We start from the raw sequence: 22890 nt of genomic DNA, 5'->3' as shown, positions 1-22890 counted from the left end.
ATCTGGTGTCATTTAACAAACACATTGAAGGACAACTGGTCTTCAGAGCTGGGGAAAGAGAGAACCTAAGGGGAGAAGTTGGGACAACACTGAAATAAGTAACAGCAGCAACGACAGAGGTGAATGGCGACGAAGACTGCCGTGATGAACAGGTAGCCTATCAGGGTGAGCTCCACAGCCGAGCGAGTCTCGGGATCCGACAATGAGGCTGGGTAGCGCCCACGAGATGTCACACCCAGCCGGAAGCCAGCAACTCGCACACCCTGCCTCCAGCAATAGTAGATGCCCCGGTCATCCAGCTGGGTGAAGCGGATGTGGAGCTGGTTGCCGTGGTCAATGAACACCCTCATGGACCTGTTGACACCCTTCAGGTACTGTGTGCGGTAGAGGTGCTGGCGGTCTTTGTCCCAGGCCACGGCATGCTCTGGCCGGGCCCCGGGACAGGAGATGATGAGTCCATGGCCCAGTCTCTGCTGGTGGAACTGAATGGGTACCTGGGGCACCCAGGGCCGGCTGCCCACTTTGGACACATAGTTAACGATGGCCAGCACACCCTCCCGGATGGTCTTTGTCTTCTCACAGGGTACTATGCAGCTCCGAACCAGCAGCTCAGGGGTGTGGTCCCTGGCCTTGGTCTGCAGCTTCCTTGGCACAGCCCTTGAGCCACAGGACACCACATCGGGCACCGCCTTGAGGTAGCGTGGGGAGAGGTCTGGGCTCTGCAGGTAGCAGAGGCCGATGCGCCACTGCTCCCCACGCACCCCGCAGCGGTCACAGGGGGTCCATTCCCAGAAGGTGGTGAAGACGTGGAGGTGCCCATAGTATTCATCTGCAAAGGGCTCCTGGCCCTCGTCCTGGAAAGTGGCCACCATTCCCTCACTGTTCTGGATGTCCACATCGTAGGCGTAAAAGTAGTCCCCCTTGCGGGTGCCGCAGAAGTACAGGCCCGAGTCCTCAGGCTGAGCCCTGAAAACCAACAGGCTGAACATGCGGATGCTGAAGCGGGCCAGCATGTCGCTGCCCACACGTACCTGGGCTGCCTCCGTCAGCACCCGCCCATCGAAGTCCGTCAGCACTTTGGTGTGGCTGCTACCTAGGTGCTTTTGGTAGAACCAGACTACAGCTGGCACCTCTTCGGGTTTGCAGTGACAGGGAAGCTCAAAGCTCATGTCGGCCAGGTAGGCTGCATTTTCAAACATCAGGAAAGCAGGGCAGGGGGTCTTCTGAAAAATGTTTTCCTTCTCTACAATTTCAAAGGCCTGGAGACCCCCCCATGCCCACAGGAGCACAGCGGTGAGGGCCAGGTGCATGCCTGAAGGAGTGAGGGGTCAGAGGGGCAGGGCAAAACCACGGCATTAAAGGCTCATAGGGCTCCCAGAAAGCACTGATGAGCTGAGGCCTCTGGATGAGGAAAGGATTATGCAGCCAGGAAAAGCAGCAACAACCTGCAGAGGAAGTTGCCAAATGCAAGGCGATTTATGCCCAGTGGATGTACAAGATGCCCTTCTAACATTCCAGACCCGATCTTGGGGGAAAGCCATTCTAGAACCTGGCCTTCACTCCCCTTTCTAGAACATTGGCACTCACCCAAGAATGGGTCAAAGGAAACCGGAATGAGAAGGGGCCAAGGTGCTCAGGCAGGGAAATCTCTGCCTCAGTGCTCCAGGCCCTGCCCTGCCAGCCTGGTGGAAAAGTCTTCCCTTTCACCAATCCGGGAAATGGAGGAAACCCGCTCTCCTGCATATCTGGCCATTCAGGAGGCTGGCTGGACCTGAGCTGATGGCTTGGGACTTTCCCAGGCCCAACCTGCACAAGAACTGAGTCTCTAGGGGAAAATTCAACACCTCAAATGAGGTAGCATTTGATCATTTGTTGATTACATGTCCATTCATTGGTTTGGGGCTATAAACATTCTTGTTAAGAGCTGTGGAGATCAGTGTTTGTTTACCATAAAGATTTTGCTTTTTTCTTTTTCTGAGTGGAGGCTGTAACTGGTATAGCCAGCATTTGGTTGGGCACACTCTCATCTCTCAAGGCCAGTGGGCTAGAGACTTGGCAGACTGTAAGGGTAGGGAAAAACTGCTTTCAACTTCCTGAGTTCTTGACTGTCCCGTGGATACACAAAGTTCAAAATAGCGAGACACTGAGGGACTGGAGAAGTGGGGAAGACTTGATTCCTATTTTTGCTCTGAAAATTCCAAGTTGAGAAGGGAACTAAGTGTGGATTTCTTATTATGGTCCTGCAGAACCCCCAAGACAACAACCAAAAAACTGCCTCCAGTGACCACCGGGACCTCTGAGAGTAGCTTGTCCCATCAGTCAACCTGGTACAGCTCCAGCAGCTCCTGCAGGAGCCTCTCCTCCTCCTGGAGCCCACCAGACTGTTCCTCCAGACCCTGCTCCTCCCAGCTGAGCCCCTCCTTCATGGATCTGGGGACGCCCATGGCTTGCAGCTTCTGAAACAAGCCCTTGCAGCTCTCTCTCTCTGCCTGGCTCAGCAGGCTCAGGTTCAGTGTGAAGCGCCCAGTGCTCGCCAGGCTGCGTAGGATCCCCAGCACCCCTGCCCGGTCAGCCGGCCCCACGTGATCAGCCAGTGCCACCAGGAGCTCCCCGAGAAGTCCAAACCCCACATCTGTCTGGAAGAGGCGGCCCAGCTTTGGACCCCCAAGCTGCAGTAGAGTCTGGTAGCGCTCTGGCCCACTTAGCAAGTGTCGTCGCCAATTACGGTAGAAGTCAGCAGAGGTCTCGGGCTGGAGGGGGGTTTTCTCCTGAATCACAAAGGAAGGAAAGGGAGTCAGGAGCTCTTCCAGCTGCTCTGCGACAGTGACAGTGAGGAGAACCTGTCGGTCTTCATCTTACTCTCTTCATCTTACTACTCTCTGAGCACTGGGAAGGCTGTGGTCCTTGGGGGCCTCATTTTCAGATGAGGAAGCTGGGGATGAGACAGGGAGGGCCCCCAAGGAATCCACGCCATGATTTGAGATTCTCATTTATACTGGACTTTTCCTATTCAAGAATGGAGACATAGCTCTGGCCTTCAAGAGTAAGTTGAGGTTAACTGTAAGTCGTGTGGATGGGTTGATTGGAAATCTCAGGAAGAGAGAAAGGAACTCAAGGATCTGAATGTCGGGGTCTCTCTCTCAACACTGCCATAGGATCATTACACTAGACACCATACAACCCAGAGGCAGAGCAACCCAAATCTGATCTGAGAATGAAAGTCAAAGGTCTAAGGGAAGTGGAGCTTCCTAGCCCAACTTTCTGACTCGTTCTGCCCAGTTCAACTCAGCTTCGCCATCTGCTGTTTGTTTTTCTTTCTGGGACTGGAGGCAGAAACCTATCTGTAGGTTTAACATGACAAATAAAGACAATGTATGTGTGGTTAAAACAAAACAAAACAAAACAAAACAAAACGAAAAAACAGGATTGAAGCTTTAGGGCAGAGAATCCTGCTGGACTAAAGAGGCAGGGCCTCACCTACCGGGGAGATTTCAGTGGCCACATCCTGGAAGGTCCTTCCCTGAATAGTGTGACAGTTCCAGGGCACAGTTCTCTTTCCTCCCATCTTATCCTTCCGCTCCAGTGGCTTCAGATGTGATGCAAGGACAATACCCCTGTGGGCAAAGGACAGAAACTAAGCAATGGACTTAATGCTGTGTCTGTGGGCGTGAGGCAGCTAGACTTTGCATGGTATAGGATGAACCTGTTACAGACCAATACAGCCATAATAATAACAATAACCACAGCGATAGGTGACTGCTTTCAAGCACTTCACATGTTATCAGACACTTGCTCAGTCTTATGTGCAAGAACTCATTTAATTATAACAGTTACTGTTTTATAGATAAATAATTGAGACTCAGAGAAGTTAAGGAAATTGCATAAGATCAAATAGTAGAGGGTGGGGCCCAGAATGGTTTGCTTTCAGGGTTAACTACTATAGTCCACCATTAACAGGAGGGCCTGAGAAAAATGGCAGTGAGCCAACCTGAACTCCTCATAGGAAGCCACCCTCTGTTCCACTGCCCGTAACTTGGCAGCATTCTCCCGTTTGTACTTCTCATCAGCAGTGAGTGCAGCCTGCAGCTCTTTCTCCAAAGCGTTGAAGTCGATAATGTCATTCCTTTCCATGGCCTGTGCCCGGGAAGGCAAAGGGAATACACGTCAGTGGACGGTCAATATCAGGGGAAAGAGGGTTATTGGATTATGCTCCAGAACACAAATGACCCCAAAGCACTCTGGACATTATGTCACTCACACTGGGAGGTGTTACAAAAATCTGGTTTTCTATTTTATACAGACAAGTTGAATTTCACAGTGAGGACTTACACAAGACTTGTCGCTGAAAATAGAATACAGAGTCCTGACTTTCAATTTGGAGTTCTGTCTTAATTTTGCTCTGTGCCTCTAAAAATACTTTTAATTTTGGTGCTTCAGTCGAGGAGGCATTTGGATCTCAGAATTCAGTTTCTTCACTCTTCCCCCATAGGATTGTTCTACAGCAAGTCGTTTCAACAGGGGACCTCACACAAAAGCAGAACTCTTGTTAGGTACCTTTGAGCTCAGGGATAAAGTTTCATTCTTCATTGAATGTCTTTAGTGAAGAAGGAGACTTTCACCCAAACCACACGCAATGACTGAGCAGGAAATCAAGCAGAAGGGGCAGAGGAAGGAGCTCAATGACCCGATCCCAAATCCCTCTGTCCAGCCCAGGGCTGGAACAGAGGTCCCTAGGTACCTGGGCAATGTCTTTAGTTCTACCACTGTACTTCTGTAGCTTCTGCGTATCTGAGGCTGACTGATTTCTACAGAGATATTCTTTTCTTTTTTTTAGACAGGGTCTTGCTCTGTTACCCAGGCTGGAGTGCAGTGGCATGATCTCGGCTCATTGCAACCTCTGCCTCCGGAGTTCAAGCAATTTTCGTGCCTCAGCCTCCCGAGGAGCTGGGACTACAGGCGTGCACCACCACGCCCGCCTAATTTTTGTATTTTTAGGAGAGACGGGGTTTCATCATGTTGGCCAGGCTGGTCTCGAACTCCCGACCTCAAGTGATCCGCGCGCCTCGGCCTCCCAAAGTGCTGGGATTACAGGCGTGAGCCACCTGCAGAGAGATTCTCTACGTGGGTTCTAGTCGTGGCTCTGGCATTTACTTGTTGTGGGACCTCTCTGAACTGCAAACTCCTAGTGAGTTGAGTTAGCTTTTGTGGCGGGGTCATCACCAACAGCCCTAGCGCAAGGAAGCAGGAGGTCCCCAACCAATCCCACAGCCACCCTACCCCAACGTGGGGAATCTGAACGCCAAGAAGGGGCTGGGCTGGCCAGTAACCGAACTCAAGTGTCCAGTTCTCAGCCCTCCCCAGGCATTTACTAACCCTTCTGTCCCCTTACTCAGCCTCCTGGACCTTCACCCCAGCAGCCCCGTCCTTGGTCCCCTTGTTTTCTTTGGAGATCCCCTGATAAGTCAACATGAGAGCAGCCCCGCGCAGACCACTCCCGCAGCTGTGGTTGCCCAGCAACTGCGCTAACAGCCTGGCCACGTGATCTGCCGGAAGGCCCCCCCCCCATTTCAGGGTAGTCCCGAGGCGCCTGATCAGATTCGTTCATCCTCAGGTCTCACCCTCTTTGGAGCAGCCCACGTCTTGGGCTACTCGTCTTGGGGACCGGCTACTCCGCCTTGCCAGTTCCTGTCTCCGCGAGGGCATACCTCGGAACTGGTCCTCAGGCGGAGGGTTGTCCTCCCGGGCAGAAAGGCGACAGCGGCGTCTGTGGGGTCCTTCCTGGCGGCGGGCGCAGACGTTTCTTTGGCGTGGGGCGGAAGCGCGTTCTCCGGCGGCGGCCTCAGAACTCTTAGCTGAGCAGGCGGGAGGTAAGTTGAAGCGGGTTAGCGGCAAGGAATGGTTGCTCCAGGTGGGATAGGAAATTAAAGAGCGTCAGATCTGGAAGAGGCCTTATATGCTATCTGCCCCTTTTGCTTTACGGATGGGTAAATTGAGGCCTGGAGCGGAAAAAATAATGGATGATCCTCTCCTCCGCGTGCCTCCCCAAAGCTTTCGAAGCGCGCACGCACGCACACACCTCGATTTCGGGGCTGCCTCTATAGCCTCAGTCCGTAAAATCGTATCCCTAGGAAGGAGTGTTGCTCTAACTGTCCAGTCCCGTCGCTCATTCCCTTTTCCATCTGTGCCGCCTTCAGCCGTTCTCTGCCAAGTTCCCTCCGACGTTCCCTTTGAGCGCCTGCATTGTAGCGGGAAGCAGCAGTGAGGTTTGTTACCATGAGTCGCTAGTTTTGTGTAACTGTGGGCAAATCAGCTATATTCTCTGTACCATGTTAGAGTCACTCATTAGTTCGATAAATACTTATTGAGGGCTTAGTCTACGCTAGGCACTGTTCTAAGTAAACAAAACAAGCCCTTGCTTAAACTGTAGTTGGGGAAATGAACGGTAAACAACTAGATAGAAGTCAGCTAGTGATAAATGTATAACATTTGTGAATAACAATAAAACAGTGAAAGTGGGAAGTTGGAGAGTATGTATGGGGGACTTTTTAGAGTGACAGAGAAGGTGACATTTTAGTGGAGACTTGATTGAAATAAAGGGACAAGGTGAAAATATCAAAGGGAAGAGCGTTTTGGACCAAGAGAATGGCAAGTGCAGTGGCCCTGAGGCAGAACTGAACTTGGCTTGTTCCATGAACAGCTTTATATAACATTTTTTTCAATCGGCCAGGCGCGGTGGCTCACGCCTGTAATCCTAGCACTTTGGGAGGTAGACTCGGGCGGATCACCCGAGGTCAGGAGTTCGAGGCCAAAATGGTGAAACCCCCTCTCTACTAAAAATACAAAAAAATTAGCCGGGCGTAGTGGTGCACGCCTGTAGTCCCAGCTACTCGGGAGTCTGAGGCAGGAGAATATCTTGAACCCAGGAGGCGGAGGTTGCAGTGAACCAAGATCGTCCCGTTGTACTCCAGCCTGGGCAACAAGAGCAAAACTCTGTCTCAAAAAATATATATAAAATAAATAGATAAATAATTTCTTCAAGCACTTGACTGGGGTCTTGGGAGAATGAGATAAGCATAAATGCGATAATAGCTTTTTGGAAGTAAAAAGAATCTGTATGCATGTCAAAGTTTCCATAATAATTTACATTTAGTTATTGGTCCTTGGAGCTCCGATTCTCTCTCTACATTCAGCACCCAGCAGATGGCATTGAGGGAGGTGGAGGTATCAGTCTAATCCAAGAAATATCAGCATCTTAAAATTAAACATCCCATTCAGTTAACATTTATCCAGTTTCTACTTATGCAAGGTGCTGTCTTGGCTGTTGACTGTGTTAGCATTGGTACTTTTTTCTCAACTATTTAAAAATGTAAAATGCAGCTGGGTGCGGTGGCTCACAGCTGTAATCTCAGCACTTTGGGAGGCCGAGGCGGGCGAATCACCTGAGGTCAGGAATTCGAAACTAGCCTGGCCAATGTGGTGAAACCCCATCTCTACTAAAAATACAAAAATTAGCCAACTGAGGTGGTGGGTGCCTGTAATCCCAGCTACTTGGGAGGTTGAGGCAGGAGAATCGCTTGAACCTGTGAGGTGGAGGTTGCAGTGAGTCAAGATGGTGCCACTGCACTCCAGCCTGGGCAACAGAGTGGGACTCTGTCTCAAAAAAATAAAAAAGTAAAATGCATTCTTAGCTGGAGGACCATGCAAAAACAGGTGGAGGGGCCAGATTTGGCCACAGGTCAGAGTTTGTGAATTCTTGCCCTAAAGTAGTAGGAGCTGAAGAGGCATTGTGTCAGCAGCTTACTGTCAAATATTTGGGGAAAAGAAAGTTATTTGTACTGTTCTTGCCACTTTTTGGTATTATTTTAAAATTAAATTTAGTATCATAAAAGAAGTGAAGGGAAGAAGCAGATGCATGGAACACAGGGTTCTCATGATCAAGGATGGCAAAAAATAATGCTAGCTGTTTATTGAGCCTGGGACTCTGGTAAATTCTTTACACAGGGTGTTTTTTGTAATCCTCATAAACATTTATTCAGTGAGGATTATTCATTCCATTTTCCAGTTGAGGAATAAGAATCAGGTTTGGAGAGATGAAGCAACTTACCTGAAGTTACATAGTTGTTAGTGGCAAAGTTAGAATTTGAATCTAAGTCTTCCAACTCCAGAGCCCTGATGCTCTAGTCTGTTATTTATTGCTTATAAACTATAGTTGGTGATGGTAATTAGTACAGTTAACTACTATTTGTTTATTTATTTATTTATTTATTTTGAGACAGAGTTTTGCTCCGTCGCCCAGGCTAAAGTGCAGTGGTGCAATCTCAGCTCACTGCAACCTCTGCCTCCTGGATTCAGGTGATTCTCCTGCCTCAGCCTCCTGAGTAGCTGGGACTACAGGTGCGTGCCACCACACCTGGCTAATTTTTTGTATTTTTAGTAGAGATGGGGTTTCACTGTGTTAGCCAGGATGGTGTCGATCTCCTGACCTTGTGATCTGCCCACCTTGCCCTCCCAAAGTGCTGGAATTACAGGTGTGAGCCACTGCACCCAGCCAGTTAACTACTATTTAAGACAAAATTAAACACTGATAAAGGTGCAAAAAGCTCTAGTAGGATAGGGGAATGAGAAATTGAGGAGCTAGGAAAGCTTGAAGGAGGTGGTGGCATTTGAACTGTTTCTTTGAATAGAATTTCAATAATTGAAGTGGAAAAAACCCACAAAACACTACTTACTTACAAAGGGAAAATGAGTAACTTTACAATAGAGAGGCCTGGCAAACATCACCTTAATGAAGTGATCAAAGTTAACGTTACCACCAATGAGGCGAATTGAAATCATGTATCACCTGATAGGAAATGCTTTGAGAACCACAGTTCTCACATGTTCTCACAGCATCACTTCTATGATATTCCTGCCTAAAACACATAACCTGAATATTATCATAAGGTAACATCAGACAACCTCAAATCAAGGGACATCCTTAAGGATGTCACGACAGTCCTTGGAAGGAAAGACTGAAGATTGTAAATCCAAAGAGACTAAAGACATGACAACCAAATGCAAACATGATCCTGGATTGGATCCTTGGGCGTGTAAGATATTATTGGAACAATCTGTGAAACATATTGGAACTCTGTGAAACTTGAATGGGATCTGTAAATTAGGTGGTAGTAATGTGTGAATATTAATTTTCTGATTTTGATGGTTGTGTTGTGGTTATGTAGAAGAATGTTCCTGTTTGTAGGAATCACACAAGGTGAGGGAGAGGTTGGCAAACTTTTTCTGTTAAGGACTGGATAGTATTTTAGGCTTTGTGAGCCATATGGTTTCAGTCCCAACTACTCAACTCTGCTATTACAGTGTAAAGGCAACTGTAGATGATGTAAATGAATATGCATGGCTGTTTTCCAGTGAACCTTTTTTTTTTTTTTTTTTTTTTTTTTGAGATGGAGTCTCGTTTTGTCTCCCAGGCTGGAGTGCAGTGGTGCCACCTCAGCTCACTGCAACGTCCACCCCCTGGGTTCAAGGGATTCTCCTACATCAGCCTCCTGAGTAGCTGGGATTACAGGCATATGCCACCATACCTAGCTAATTTTTGTATTTTTAGTAGAGACAGGGTTTTGCCATGTTGACCAGGCTGGTCTCAAACTCCTGACCTCAGGTGATCTGCCCGCCTTGGCCTCCCAAAGTGCTGGGATTACAGGTGTGAGCCACTGCGCCAGGCCTCCCAATGAAATTTTTTAAGTAGACACAGACATTTGAATTCCTTATAATTAATTTTCATGTATTGTGAAATATTTTTCTTTTGACAATTTAAAAATGTTGAAAAGCATTCTTAGCTAGAGGGCCACGCAGAAACAGCTGGAGAGGCCAGATTTGGCCACAGGCCAGAGTTTGCACACCCTTACACTAAAGTATTAGGAGGTGATGAGCCACTGTGTCAACAGCTCACTTTCAAATAATTTAGGAAAAAGTAAGTTGTTTGTACTATTCTTGCCACTTTTTGACATTGAGTTATTTTAAAATTAAATTTGGTATTAAAGAAGTGGAGGAAGGGGACCTCCTCTTTTGGCTTTGGAGCACCCCGCCCCATCTCTGTAGTGGGGAGCTTCTTCCTTCTGTCTTCTTTCCTTCTTGCCTATTAAACTCTGCTTGAAACCAAAAAAAAAAAAAAAAGTGGAGGGAAGACTACATAAATAGAGACAAGTAGGGCAGAGACTTGGGTAAAGTACTGGTCTTTGGGAGGAGCCTTCAGTAGATTGATGTCACTGGGAGGAGGCATGTTCTGAAAGGGGTATGGCCAACTATAAGACTAGGTAGGTGGGGCCACCACATGGAGGCCATGATTACTTTGCCAGAATCTAACTCCTTTCCTTGAATTTTAGCATCATGGACACCGACTTATATGATGAGTTTGGGAATTATATTGGACCAGAGCTTGATTCTGATGAAGATGACGATGAATTGGGTAGAGAGACCAAAGATCTTGATGAGGTAAAGCAAATATATTGCTCTTTTCGTCTCGCTCTTACTTATTTTTATTTAAGACAAGGTCTCACTCTGTTGCCAGGCTTGAGTGCAGTGGCGCAATCTCAGCTCACTGCAACCTCCACCTCCTGGGCTTAAGTGATTCTCCCATCTTGGCCTCCCAAATAACTGGGACTACAGGCATGCATCACCATGCCCAGCTAATTTTTTTTATTTTTCATAGAGACAAAATGTTGCCCAGGCTGGTCTCGAACTCCTGAGCTCAAGAATCCACCCGCCTTGGCCTCCCAAAGTGCTGGGATTACAGGCATGAGCTACCATGCCCAGCCCCCTCTTTTCTTTTTTCTCTCTCTCTTTTTTTTTTTTTTTTTGAGACAGCCTCACCCTGTTGCCCAGGCAGGAGCACAGTGGCACCATCTTGGCTCACTGCAGCCTCTGCCTCCCAGATCCAAGCGATTCTCATGCCTCCGCCTCCTAAGTAGCTGGGATTACAGGTGTGTGCCACCATGCCTGGCTAATGTTTTTTGTATTTTTAGTAGAGACGGGGTTTCACTATGTTGTCCAGGCTGGTCTTGAACTCCTGACTTCAAGCAATCCACATGCCTTGGCCTCCCAAAGTATTGGGATTACAGGTGTGAGCCACCGCGCCTGGACAGATTTATTTTTTTTTAATTATATTGAGGTATATAACAGAGATGCATAGATTTTGGTAATGGAGACAGGAAAGAAAGATGTCCATTCTAAGACTGGGCGCATTGGCTCATGTCTGTAATCCCAGCACTTTGGGAGGCTGAGGTGGGCGGATGACCTGAGGTCAAGAGTTTGAGACCAGTCTGGCCAACATGATGAAACCCCATCTCTATTAAAAATACAAAAATTGGCCGGGTGCGGTGGCTCAAGCCTGTAATCCCAGCACTTTGGGAGGCCGAGACGGGTGGATCACGAGGTCAAGAGATCGAGACCATCCTGGCTAACACGGTGAAACCCCATCTCTACTAAAAAATACAAAAAACCAGCCGAGCGAGGTGGCGGGCGCCTGTAGTCCCAGCTACTCGGGAGGCTGAGGCAGGAGAATGGCGTGAACCCAGGAGGCGGAGCTTGCAGTGAGCTGAGATCCGGCCACTGCAGTCCAGCCTGGGAGACAGAGCGAGACTCCGTCTCAAAAAAAAAAAAAAAAAAAAAACACACACAAAAATTAGCTGGGCATGGTGGCATGCACCTGTAGCCCCAGCTACTCCGGAGCCTAAGGCAGGAGAATCTCTTGAACCCAGGAGGTAGAGATTGCAGTGAAACTCCATCTCAAAAAAATAAAAAAAATTAAAAATTTTAAAAAACAATGATAAAAGAATATTGGTTTAGTTTTATTTTAGACTTGTTGAGCTACTGTAGACTCGGTAGAGGTAATTACAGGCAGTCAGAAATGATTATATAAAATCCTGCAGTTAGATTCATAATATATTCAGCAGTATGGGGTAGTAGAAAACTGGCTTGATAGCTATTTTGGAGCCACCACCAGTAAGATATATGTGGCTGCCAAAAGAGCTAATGTAATCTTAGGCCACTTTAGTAGAAGTAGAGTGTAAGGTGGTAGGAGGTAGCCAGTCTTACCACTGGAGGGTTTTGTGTTCTTAAGGAAGAGGTTGGCATGCTGTAATTTGTGTGAAGGAAAACAAGCACCCAGCAGTCCCTCTACCCACCTGCCTACACCTGTACTCATATACGATGCCTTCCCTTCCATTCTTATGAATTATTTGTTCATGCTTCTGTCTACTAGAAACTAATCCCATCCCTTCTCACCTCTCAAGACCTTTGGCAGTTCTGCCCTCTCTCTCCTGTGCCATCAGTTTTCCCTGTCTACCAGTTCATCCCCATCAGCATACACAGAAAAAATGTCATTTCATCCTAAAACTCTCTCTTGACCCCATATCCCTCTTCATTTACCTCCAGATTTTCCCTGCTTTGCAGTGCAGCACATCTCAAATGAGTTGTTCATAGTTGCTGTCCCAGATCCTCTCCTCCCATTTTCCTTCAAACCCACTTCCATCCTTTTGCCTCTCCCATTCCACAGACTGCTCTTGTCAAGGTCACTAGTGACCTCTGCCTTGCTAAATCCCAAGGTCAGTTCCCAGCCCTCATCCTACGTGACCTGCCTGCATCATCTGACCCAGCTGATCATTCCCTCTTTAAAATACTCTCTTCCTCTGGCTTTCAGAGAACTCCTGGTTTTCCTCCTCACTGACATCCCTTCTCAGCCTTTGCTGCTGCTTCCTCATCATCTCCCTGACCTCCAAATGTCAGCAGGCCCAGAGCTCCATTTCTCAGACCTCTTCTCTGTCTACACTCACTCCTCTGGGGATCTCATCCATTCTATCAAATAACTTGTATTCACGACGACTCAGATTTGTATCTCCAATCTGGACATTCCTCTTGAATGTCACGTTTGTATGTCCACCTTCCTACATGGCGTCTCTACTTAATGTCTGACAGGGAATCTCAAACCTGGCGTTATCTCACACATTAAGTACTGAGCTTTCCCTGCCCTGCTCCCCTAACCTGCTCTTACAGTCTTTCTTCCTCATCTCAATAAAGGCAAGGCTGTTTTCCAGTGCTCAGATCAAAAACCTTGCTGCTTCTCTTTTTTCTCATACCTCCTTTCAGTTCAGTAGAAAACAGTTTTGACTCTACCTTTGTGATGTATCCAGAATTCAGCCTCTCCTCACCACCTTCCCAGTTCCTACTCTCTCTAGTCCAAGCCACCATCACTGTTCTTTCTTTCCTGAATTACTGCAGTAGCTCCCTACATAATCTCCTTGTTTTTGGTGTATTCTCAGCATAGGGGCTGGAGTGGTTCTTTTAAAACAGAAATCTGATCATATCACTTCTCTGCTCCAAACTCCTGGTGCAGAGTTTCTTCATCTCAGCACTGTTGACATTGGGGCCAGATACTTCTTTCTATGAGGATTCTGTGTGTTGTAGAATGTTTAGCAGCATCCATGGCCTCTACCCACTGGATACTAATGGCACCTGCCCTGCTACTTTTGCTCTAGAGTAAAAGTAAAGTCCAATTTCTTAGAGTGGTCTCGAAGATCCTGTGTATTTGCCTCCCGTGCGATCACAGCTTCCTGTTCCCCAATCCTTCGCTCCGTTTTCGCCATATTGGCTTTCTTGCTAAACCTCAAAGTTGCCACATGCTCTTGGCTTTGGGCCTTTGCATTCTGTTTCATCAGCCGACTAGAATCCTCTTCCCCAGATACCTGTAGAAGTTATTCTCTCTCTGCAGATTTTTTGCTCCAGTAGTACCTCTCTTTCCTTCATTGCCTTAGTTCTAACACCTGGAACAGAGCTTAGCACATATTACATGCTCAGTAAGTGTTTTAGGACATGAAGGGTGATCTGGTAGCCACCTTAGATTATTTGGAAAACTTTTTAGCAGAAGCGAGAATGACTTCGTTAATGCTGCATATGACTATGGATTAATTTGTAAGGAGGTAGAATTGAAGTTATTTAATTGTAAAGTGTACAATTTAATGGCTTTTAGGGGTATTCATAGAGTCACGCAACTGTCATCACAATCAATTTTAGAACATTTTCATTATCTCAGAAAAAACTCTATACCCCTTAACCATTGCCCTCCCACCCACACCTACCCTGCCAGCCCTGGGCAATCTGCTTTCTGTCTATATAGATTTGCTTATTCTGAATATTTTCATATAAATGGAATCATATAATATGCAGGTTTTTCAGTCTGGCCTCTTTACTCACATCATGTTTTCAAGGCTCATCTATGTTGTAGCATGTGTATACCTATAGCAAGTACAGGTATTTTGTTTGTTTTTGTTGCCGAATTTTTTGTATGGATGGACCACATTTCATTTATCCAGTCATCAGTTCATCGACATTTGGTTGTTCCCACTTTTTGGCTGTTATAAATAATGCCACTATGAACACTGATTTCTAAGTTTTTGTGTGGCCATAAGTTTTCATTTGTCTTGGGTATATACTTAGGAGTGGACTTGCTGGGTCATACGTAACTGTGTTGAACATTTTGAGGAACTGCCAAACTATTTTCCAAAGCAGCTGCACCTGTTTCCCATCAGCAGTGTGTGAGGTTTCAGTTTCTCCACATCCTTGCCGGCCCCTGTTATTATCTATCACAAAGTTATTTTCCAAAAACAATTCTGTGGATATAAGTGAAAATGTTAAAGGTATGGGCTTATCCCCAGTTTTTACCTCTGTCTTCTGGTTTCTGCCCTTGGAGAAAGTTGCTTTTTTCCCCCTAAAGGGCAGTGCTGTGATTTGTTTTCTCCAGTCTCAACTCAGTTGTGACCAGTGGCCCACATTCAGGAAGGGGCAAGTTTGAACCAGGAGCACTGTCCATGGCCTCGGCTTAGAGTCTTCTCTTTATGAACGGTCTCAAAGGAGTGGAACGTGCCCCGCTGGCATAGAAGTCAGAATAAGAAACTGGCCAGCATGTACAGTCAGTGCTGTCACTCATGGAGGTGGTCAGACATCAAACAGGAAAGGCGTGTGCCTCTTCGATTCTCCTTCTCCCTCTTGCTTTCAGATGGATGATGATGACGATGACGATGACATAGGAGATCATGACGATGACCACCCCGGGATGGAGGTGGTGCTGCATGAGGACAAGAAGTACTACCCGACAGCCGAGGAGGTGTACGGCCCTGAGGTGGAGACCATAGTTCAAGAGGAAGACACTCAGCCTCTCACAGGTACGTCAGGAGGGGCTGGGCTGTGAGGAGGTGGAATTGAAACCTGGAAACTTCATTTCATAGCTGTCAGCAAACCTTAAAAGTTCAGTAAATGAATTGATCAGTTTTTCTTTACTACCTTCAGGTACTGTTTCTGGTTTAAGATTCAGTTAATCCTCTTTTAATATTCAGTAAAGCTCTTAACTAGTTTCTAGGTAAATAAGAGTTATTTCTTATTTATATGCTATCAGTTTAGGTGCATGAAGACTCATTAAGTTTATTTACCCTGTGGCCTGATATGTTTTTCCATCCAAATAACTCCAGCCCTTTTAACCAGTTCTCATAACGTGCATTGTCCATTTATTTTCCTTTTTTTGAGACGAAGTCTTGCTCTGTCGCCCATGCTGGATTGCAGTGGCACAGTCTTGGCTCACTGCAACCTCCCCCTCCCTGGTTCAAGCAATTCTCCTGCCTCACCTTCCCTGGTAGCTGGGATTATAGGCGTCTGCCACCACGCCTGGCTAATTTTTGGGTTTTTTTGTTCGTTTGTTTGTTTGTTTTTGTTTTTTGAGACCGAGTCTCGCTCTGTCGCCCAGGCTGGAGTGCAGTGGCTGGATCTCAGCTCGCTGCAAGCTCCGACTCCCGGGTTTACGCCATTCTCCTGCCTCAGCCTCCTGAGTAGCTGGGACTACAGGCGCCTGCCCCCTCATCCGGCTAGTTTTTTGTATTTTTTCGTAGAGACAGGGTTTCACCGTATTAGCCAGGATGGTCTCGATCTCCTGACCTCGTGATCCACCCGTCTCGACCTCCCAAAGTGCTGGGATTACAGGCTTGAGCCACCGCGCCCGGCCTAATTTTTGTATTTTTAGTAGAAATGGGGTACCACCATGTTGGCCAGGCTTGTCTTGAACTCCTGACCTCAAGTGATCCGCCTGCCCTGTCCTCCCAAAGAGCTGGAATTACAGGCGTGAGCCACTGCATCTTAATAGTTTTCATAGGCTGGAAGTGGTGGCTCATGCCTGTAATCCCAGCACTTTTGGAGGCCAGAGCGGGAGGATCGCTTGAGCCCAGCAGTTTGAGACCAACCTGGGCAACATGGTGAAATCCCATCTCTACAAAAAAGTACAGAAATTAGCCGAGCACAATGGTGGATGCCTCCCAGCATCTCGGGAGACTGAGGCAGGAGGATCACTTGATTGTGCCATGTGTACACTTCAGCCTGGGTAACAGGGTGAAACCCTGTCTCCCCAAAAAAAAAGTTTTAATTGATCTTTTGGAAAGTAATTGCATCTTATAAATGCGAGGAAAGATCTTGAACTGACATTGACCTCAACCTACATCCATTCCCTCTCCCTCCCTCCCACTCTTGCTCAAATTGATGCTCCGACTCCTCTTTCCACAATTCAAGGTCCTTCACTGTCTCATGCCAAATAGCATTTCCAAAACTTTCTCAACATGAGTGAACCTTGAGAGTAAAATAAATTGATGTCATACATCATACATTCCGAAAGGTCAGTCTAATGGAATAGTGCTCCGTATTTTTATGTTTTATGCCCACCTACACATCACTACCTTTTTTTTTTCTTCTAGAACCCATTATTAAGCCAGTGAAAACCAAGAAATTCACTCTGATGGAGCAGACATTACCTGTTACAGTGTATGAGATGGAGTAAGTTACAAGGTTTCTCAGCTTCTCTGCAGGAATGCCCTGGGTTCATGTTTTTGTAGAGATAGGAGGTGGTTTGTGGCTGAAATAGCCAGTAAATTGTGGCCGTACATAGCTCTCAAATTCTCCTTCAGCTTGTGTGGCTGCTGGGATATTTGGGCTCAATCTTAACTTTTCTCTTGGTGTTCATCCAGATGTTAGCTGTTTGCTCTTCTTCCAGGTCTTTAGTTTGATGTTGAAAGCCAGCCTTTAAGACAGATCTGGGTATTACAGTTATCACTGTTGGGTCCACCAGAGCCTGTTTGGACTTAGTAAGACTGCTGAGTATTTTAGGAACATATTAGCTCTTTATTTTGTTTTTGTTGCTGTTGTTTTGAGATAAGGTCTCATTTTGTTGCTCAGGCTGGAGTGCAGTGGCACAATCACAGCTCATTGCAGCCTTGACCTCCCAGGCTCAATAGATGTGTCTGCCTCAGCCTCCTGAGTAGCTGGGACTACAGGAACACACCACCACGCCTGGCTAATTTTTGTACGGTTTCACTATGTTGCCCAAGTTGGTCTCAAACTCCTGGGCTCAAATTATTCTCCTGCCTTAGTTTCCCAAAGTGCTGAGATTACAGGCGTGAGCCACCATACCTGGCCCTCAACTCTTTATTTTGAAAAGGAGAGCAAAAGCAGGTAGATATGTGTGTAGGATCATTTAGGTGCTCTCTCTCTCTCTTTTTTTTTTTTTTCTTTTTCCGATGCGGAGTCTCACTTTGTTGCCCAGGCCAGAGTGCAGTGGCATGGTCTCAGCTCTCTACAACTTCCACCTTCCAGGTTCAAGTAATTCTCCTGCCTCAGCCTCCTGAGTAGATGGGATTACAGGCACATGCCACCATGTTCAGCTGATTTTTGTATTGTTAGTAGAGATGGGGTTTCACCATGTTGGAAGTCCTGGCTGAGTGCGGTGGCTCATGCTTGTAATCGCAGCACTTTGGGAGGTCGGGGCAGGTGGATCACCGGGGGTCAGGAGTTTGAGACCAGCCTGACCAATATGGTGAAACCTTGTCTCTGCTGAAAATGCAAAAATTAGCTGGTCGTGGTGGCCTCGGCCTCCCAAAGTGTTGGGATTACAGGCGTGAGCCACTGCTTCCGGCCTAAGTTTTTCGTATTTTTAGTGGAGACGGGGTTTCACCATGTTGGCCAGGCTGGTCTTGAACTCCTGACCTCAGGTGATCCACCCACCTCAGCCTCCCAAAGTGCTGGGATCACAGGCGTGAGCCACCATGGCTAGCCTCTTCCTTTTTTAGTCTTGCTATTTTACTATTAAATCCCTGTGATAGTCCATTCACAGATCGTGTTACCTCTTGGATAAGTTTCTTGCTACGTAAGTATAGACATTCGCATCTGCCTGAGGGCTCTCCAGTTGGTCTGAAAGTTGTTCCTGGCCAAAAATACCTGAACCTTAAACTCCACTCCTCATTTGGAAACTTTTCCTAATGTCTGTTTTCTCTTTTCCTTTGTCCTTTCAGTTTCTTGGCAGATCTGATGGATAACTCAGAGCTCATCAGAAATGTGACCCTTTGTGGACATCTCCACCATGGCAAGGTAAGAGAGAACTTTCAGCTACTTGGAACAGGATTTCTCTTTTGTGCCTGCTCATGTTTTAGCCCTTAGAGTCACAGCGGTTGAGGTTTGAGGTCGCAAGGCTCAACCTACTGACTCGGGGTACTGCATGCCTGTTACGAAGCCATACTGTGAAATTCTGGCTTTTCCCAAGCAGCAGGTGGAGCCTGTTCCTGAGCCTTGTGTCTACATCTGGACAGAAGATGGGAAATTGAGCCTTACTCTGATTTTTATAAGTTTTCATTTCCTGAGGGATGCCTGTCTAAGAAAGATTTCATCTTTTATTTGAAAATAATCCTGTGGCTTCAGTGTTAATTCTTTGCTGTCCCATAACCCTCCTTGCTCTCCTTTTTCTCTCCTTATCCCTAAATTATGTGGTGTATTGGGAGCTGGGGGAAGGGCACAGTAAATTTTCCTCTGTGGTTGGCAGGTGTTAACTGTTTCTTCCCTTTTAGACGTGTTTTGTAGATTGTTTAATTGAGCAGACTCACCCGGAAATCAGAAAGCGCTATGACCAAGATGTAAGTAGAACTTCTGTTGAGGGTTTAGGATGAACCATTCAGAACAGATAGAGGTGTCTCTCTCCTCCTTCCTTCACCCTTCCTGTTCTCTATAAATAATGACGCCTCCAAAGTGCAGCTTTATAATTGTGATCTCTATTAATAGGCTGTAAGAAAATAATTTCAACTTTCTCAGGAGCATAGAGAATATTGAGCTGCAGTATTTTTGGATGATCCGTTTTGCACTTGGGATCCCTCCTCTGTTATGATATGTCCTGACTTTTATAGTCTCTTCTTTGCTATCATAGTATTAATAGCCCGCTCTATAAATATGATACAATTGTACCTGGTTTTCATGGTAAATTTAAATGCCTGTGAATGAGGCCAACTGTGGCTGCAAGTCTCAGTGCAATAAATGTTCAATCCCTGCCAGATTGATTGTTTTAACACTCTAGCATGAAGGCTGACATGTGTCTCCCTTTACCATGCTAAGAATTCTGTGCATTTGATATAAATTAGCTCTCAGCTATACCTGGTCTTTAGTGACCTCCCCCAACTCAAAAAGAGCGGTGGCTCATGCCTGTAATCCCAGCACTTTGGGAGGCCAGGACAGGAGAATCACTTGAGGTCAGGAGTTTGAGACGAGCCTGGCCAACATGGCGAAACCCCATCTCTACTAAAAATGCAAAATGTAGCTGGGTGGGCACAGTGATGTGCACCTGTAGTCCCAGCTACTCGAGGGGCTGAGGCAGGAGAATCGCTTGAACCTGGGAGGCAGAGGTTGCAGTCACCCAAGATTACGCCACTACCCTGTAGCCTGGGCGAGTGAGACTATGTCTCAAAAAAAGACAAAACCACAACCAAAAAGAAAAACCCGGCCGGGCGTGGTGGCTCACTCCTGTAATCCCAGCACTTTGGGTGGCCGAGCTGGGTGGATCACATGAGGTCAGGAGTTCAAGACCAGCCTGACCAACATGGTGAAACCCTGTGTCTACTGAAAATACAAAATTAGCTGAGCGTGGTGGCGCACGTCTGCAATCCCAGCTACTTGGGAGGCTGAGACAGGAGAATCTCTTGAACCCGGGAGGCAAAGGAGGTTTCAGTGAGCCAAGATTGCGCCATTGTACTCCAGCCTGGGCAACAAGAGTGAAACTCTGTCTCCAAAAAAATAAAAATAAAAAAATCCCTCCACGCACCCAGGAGCATTTCCAGCTGGGAGGGCACTGGTCTCATTGTCTGGAATTGCTGTGGGGACACCCTGCTCTCTGTCTCTCTTTAATCTCAAAGAAACCCTTGAGCTGGGAGGTGGTGAGGGAAAGTGATTGATGGTTCGTTTGTGGGAGAGGAGTCTGAACTCAGGTGGTAACAACAGTTAATTTTTTTCAGCTGTGCTATACTGACATCCTCTTCACAGAGCAAGAGGTAAGCATGCCTTGTGGAATCAGATTGTTGCCTACACCAGACCCCCCAGTAATAGTTTTGTAGGGAATGTAGAGGAGCCTTTATGATAGCATTTTAGTTCGTACTCTACTTCTTTCTCCCCACTTCTCACATCCCATCTCCTTCTTCCTCCAGTTACTCCAGGGTTATAACTTTAAAAAGAACTGGGTAGGCAAGCTGTAGGTTGGGAGGGGGACCCTCCTGTTCTTGACTAGATTAAATTTGGCCTAATATAGGGCAAATACTAAGAGGTGATGTCTGCATTTGTGCTTTAAGTTACGCAGAAGCTCAACGTGATTTTTTTTTAAATGACGTCATCCTTTAAAAATCCGCAGGATGACTCCATCCATATGATGACCTCTTTCTAGGAGTAGCTTCTCTTTGAAAATGGGTTCCTATATCTTTGTGTTCCTCTTTTTGTCTTTCCATCCGGATCTTTCTCTCTACTCTCTGACCCCTTCTCTTTCCCCCCTCTTATTTCTGTCCCTTTTTCCTAATGGAAGTTTTAAGTATAAATAAGTATGGTTAACTAAAGGCACTTGGAATTAGTAAAGATAGATAGGCAGTGTTAGCTGTTACTGTTTTATAATGCATTTATATATTTGTTTGACTGGAATTTTAAACAAATGTTTATTCCTGTCATAGCTTTTATATTTCTTTAAAAAAAAAAAAACTAAAATACCCCAGATTGTTTCTTTTTACTTTCAAGGTGCTCAGCTATTTTTGTTTCTCATGTATAAAGAGGATGAGATTCTAGGACCCTGGATTCTCTGATAGGGCTTAATACTGTTTTGTTTGCATTAATTCATTTTCATCTTTTCATACTTGAAACAAGCCCCCACAAAATACTATCTAACACCAAGATATTTTATTTTCAAGGTCATGCTGGCTAGAAGCCTACATAAAAATCACCCACCATAAGGAGAGCCATCAGTGTAATTTAGTAGCAGTTGGGGAGCCCCAAAAGCAAAATGAACCCCTCTTGCATAGGAAGAGGTCTTGACCACTCTTTGTTTCTTTCAGAGAGGTGTAGGCATCAAAAGCACTCCTGTGACAGTGGTCTTGCCAGACACCAAAGGAAAATCTTATCTCTTCAATATCATGGACACTCCAGGTAGGACATCCTTTGGCTTTTGATTATTGGAACCTTGTCTTGGTTTTGCGTGTGTCCTCTCACTTTCCAGAGCAGAACAGAGCAGTGCATCTTTGTTTTTACATTCCCTCACCTTCATTGACACCATTTTCAGTTTTGACTCTCTCCTTTGTTTCTGGCTGTTAATTTAGCAAGCATCGTACTCCAGGCCTCCTATTCATGTCTTTACTCTTTTGAATATGTAAAAATGTTAGGGAATTGTATTCATTTATTCATTTCAGCCCGTCAGGCCCCATGCTATCTGCTGGGGAGCTAAAGGTGAGTCAGACCCAGTTCCTGGCCTCGAGTACTCTCAAAGGAGACTGGTGAACATACAGATGACCTTGGGAACAGGACCCCTTGGCTGACTCTTCCTCCTATTGGAAGGACCAACTGGGGCAGAGTTTTTAAAAACTGAAAGGTTTTAGGTTTTGGCTGATTTGCCTTCTTGGCACCATCTGATGCCCAGTGTCCTGATACCTCTCAGCCCCTGCCCCTATAGCACCTCGGCAGGAACTGCCTTCCTCGAACAGCACACTGTGCTCCAGGTCCTCCTTTGCCTTTTCTCCTGCCTCCAGATTGTCTTGAGTCCCACAGATCTCTGCTCACTGCTGATTAGGCTAAGCTGGTGTGTGATGTGGACTCATGCTCTCCTGGGCACTTCCCTCTTTTTAGGTAGGGAGCCTCCCGTAGAAAAGCATAATGCAAGGATATGATTCTAATGGGGGATATTTTTATCCTGCAGCGGGTTATGGCGAGGAGGGGAAGGGGGTATTTGGAGGTTCACAGGCTTTGAAGTGCCCCCTCAGTTCACCGTACCAGTTAATTGTGCTTTATCCTACACCAAGTGATGACTTACTTAGTATTTGCTTTTCAGGACATGTGAATTTCTCTGATGAGGTCACAGCTGGCTTGCGCATCTCAGATGGAGTGGTTCTTTTCATTGATGCTGCCGAGGGGGTGAGTCAGACTCAGCTCCCAGAATCTCATCCACCCTGTTATGTTTGCCCCCCGCAATACCCAGAGCACTAAGTGAGCTGGGAGCCAGAGAACCTTGAAACTCTCTGGGATTAAGGCTCAAATTTGCTCTAAAATTAAAGCAGCAAATGAAGTTCAAAATTAATTCTCACCGGGTGTGGTGGCTCGCACCTGTAATCCCAGCACTTTGGGAGGCTTAGGTGGGTGGATCACCTGAGGTCAGGAGTTCAGGACCAGCCTGGCCAACATGGCAAAATCCCGTCTCTACCAAAAAATACAAAAATTAGCCAGGTGTGGTGACCCTTGCCTGTTATCCCAGCTACTCATTAGGCTGAAGCAGGAGAATCATTTGAGCCTGGGAGTCGGAGGTTG

At 46.5% G+C, this 22890-nt stretch overlaps 3 protein-coding genes across 8 annotated transcripts in view; 1 reads left to right on the top strand and 2 right to left on the bottom strand.

Annotated features, from left to right (window-relative positions):
• Positions 1-41: 41 nt before the first annotated feature.
• On the bottom strand, positions 42-1702 carry LOC105468866 (family with sequence similarity 187 member A). Its single transcript, XM_011719346.2, has one exon. It carries the CDS (start codon positions 1308-1310, stop codon positions 66-68), a length of 1245 nt encoding a protein of 414 aa, XP_011717648.2. The 5' UTR covers positions 1311-1702; the 3' UTR covers positions 42-65.
• Positions 1703-1845: 143 nt separating this feature from the next.
• DNAAF19 (dynein axonemal assembly factor 19) lies at positions 1846-5521 on the bottom strand. 3 transcript variants are annotated; one of them, XM_011719368.3, is made up of 5 exons: positions 5390-5511; positions 4330-4523; positions 3989-4134; positions 3482-3614; positions 1846-2768 (listed from the first exon to the last, which is right to left on the bottom strand). In XM_011719368.3, exons 3-5 carry the CDS (start codon positions 4129-4131, stop codon positions 2316-2318), a joined length of 729 nt encoding a protein of 242 aa, XP_011717670.2. In that variant the 5' UTR covers positions 4132-4134; positions 4330-4523; positions 5390-5511; the 3' UTR covers positions 1846-2315. The 3 variants fall into 3 exon arrangements, with proteins under 3 accessions (XP_011717670.2, XP_011717657.2, XP_011717664.2); XM_011719355.3 differs by lacking the exon at positions 4330-4523 and having other exon boundaries at positions 5374-5521; XM_011719362.3 differs by lacking the exon at positions 4330-4523 and having other exon boundaries at positions 5390-5521.
• A 188-nt stretch (positions 5522-5709) lies between these two features.
• The window catches only part of LOC105468889 (elongation factor Tu GTP binding domain containing 2), a 43168-nt gene continuing 25987 nt past the window's right edge, over positions 5710-22890 (top strand). Inside the window, exons 1-10 of one of the 4 annotated variants that reach the window (XM_071083271.1) lie at positions 5747-5867; positions 8277-8394; positions 10383-10491; positions 15050-15215; positions 16785-16863; positions 18375-18450; positions 18924-18989; positions 20355-20390; positions 21432-21522; positions 22418-22500. In XM_071083271.1, coding sequence (XP_070939372.1) covers positions 10387-10491; positions 15050-15215; positions 16785-16863; positions 18375-18450; positions 18924-18989; positions 20355-20390; positions 21432-21522; positions 22418-22500 — 702 coding nt within the window. In that variant the 5' untranslated portion in view covers positions 5747-5867; positions 8277-8394; positions 10383-10386. Of the gene's footprint in view, positions 6264-8276; positions 8395-10382; positions 10492-15049; positions 15216-16784; positions 16864-18374; positions 18451-18923; positions 18990-20354; positions 20391-21431; positions 21523-22417; positions 22501-22890 lie in introns of all 4 variants that reach the window. The other 3 variants (XM_011719373.3, XM_011719381.3, XM_071083272.1) reach the window with 3 other exon arrangements.

This window comes from Macaca nemestrina, chromosome 17 (assembly GCF_043159975.1).
Source record: "Macaca nemestrina isolate mMacNem1 chromosome 17, mMacNem.hap1, whole genome shotgun sequence".
Classification (NCBI taxonomy): Eukaryota; Metazoa; Chordata; class Mammalia; order Primates; family Cercopithecidae; genus Macaca; species Macaca nemestrina.
The sequence above is the reverse complement of the archived record's forward strand: the minus strand, read 5'-3'. Positions and strand labels throughout refer to the sequence as shown.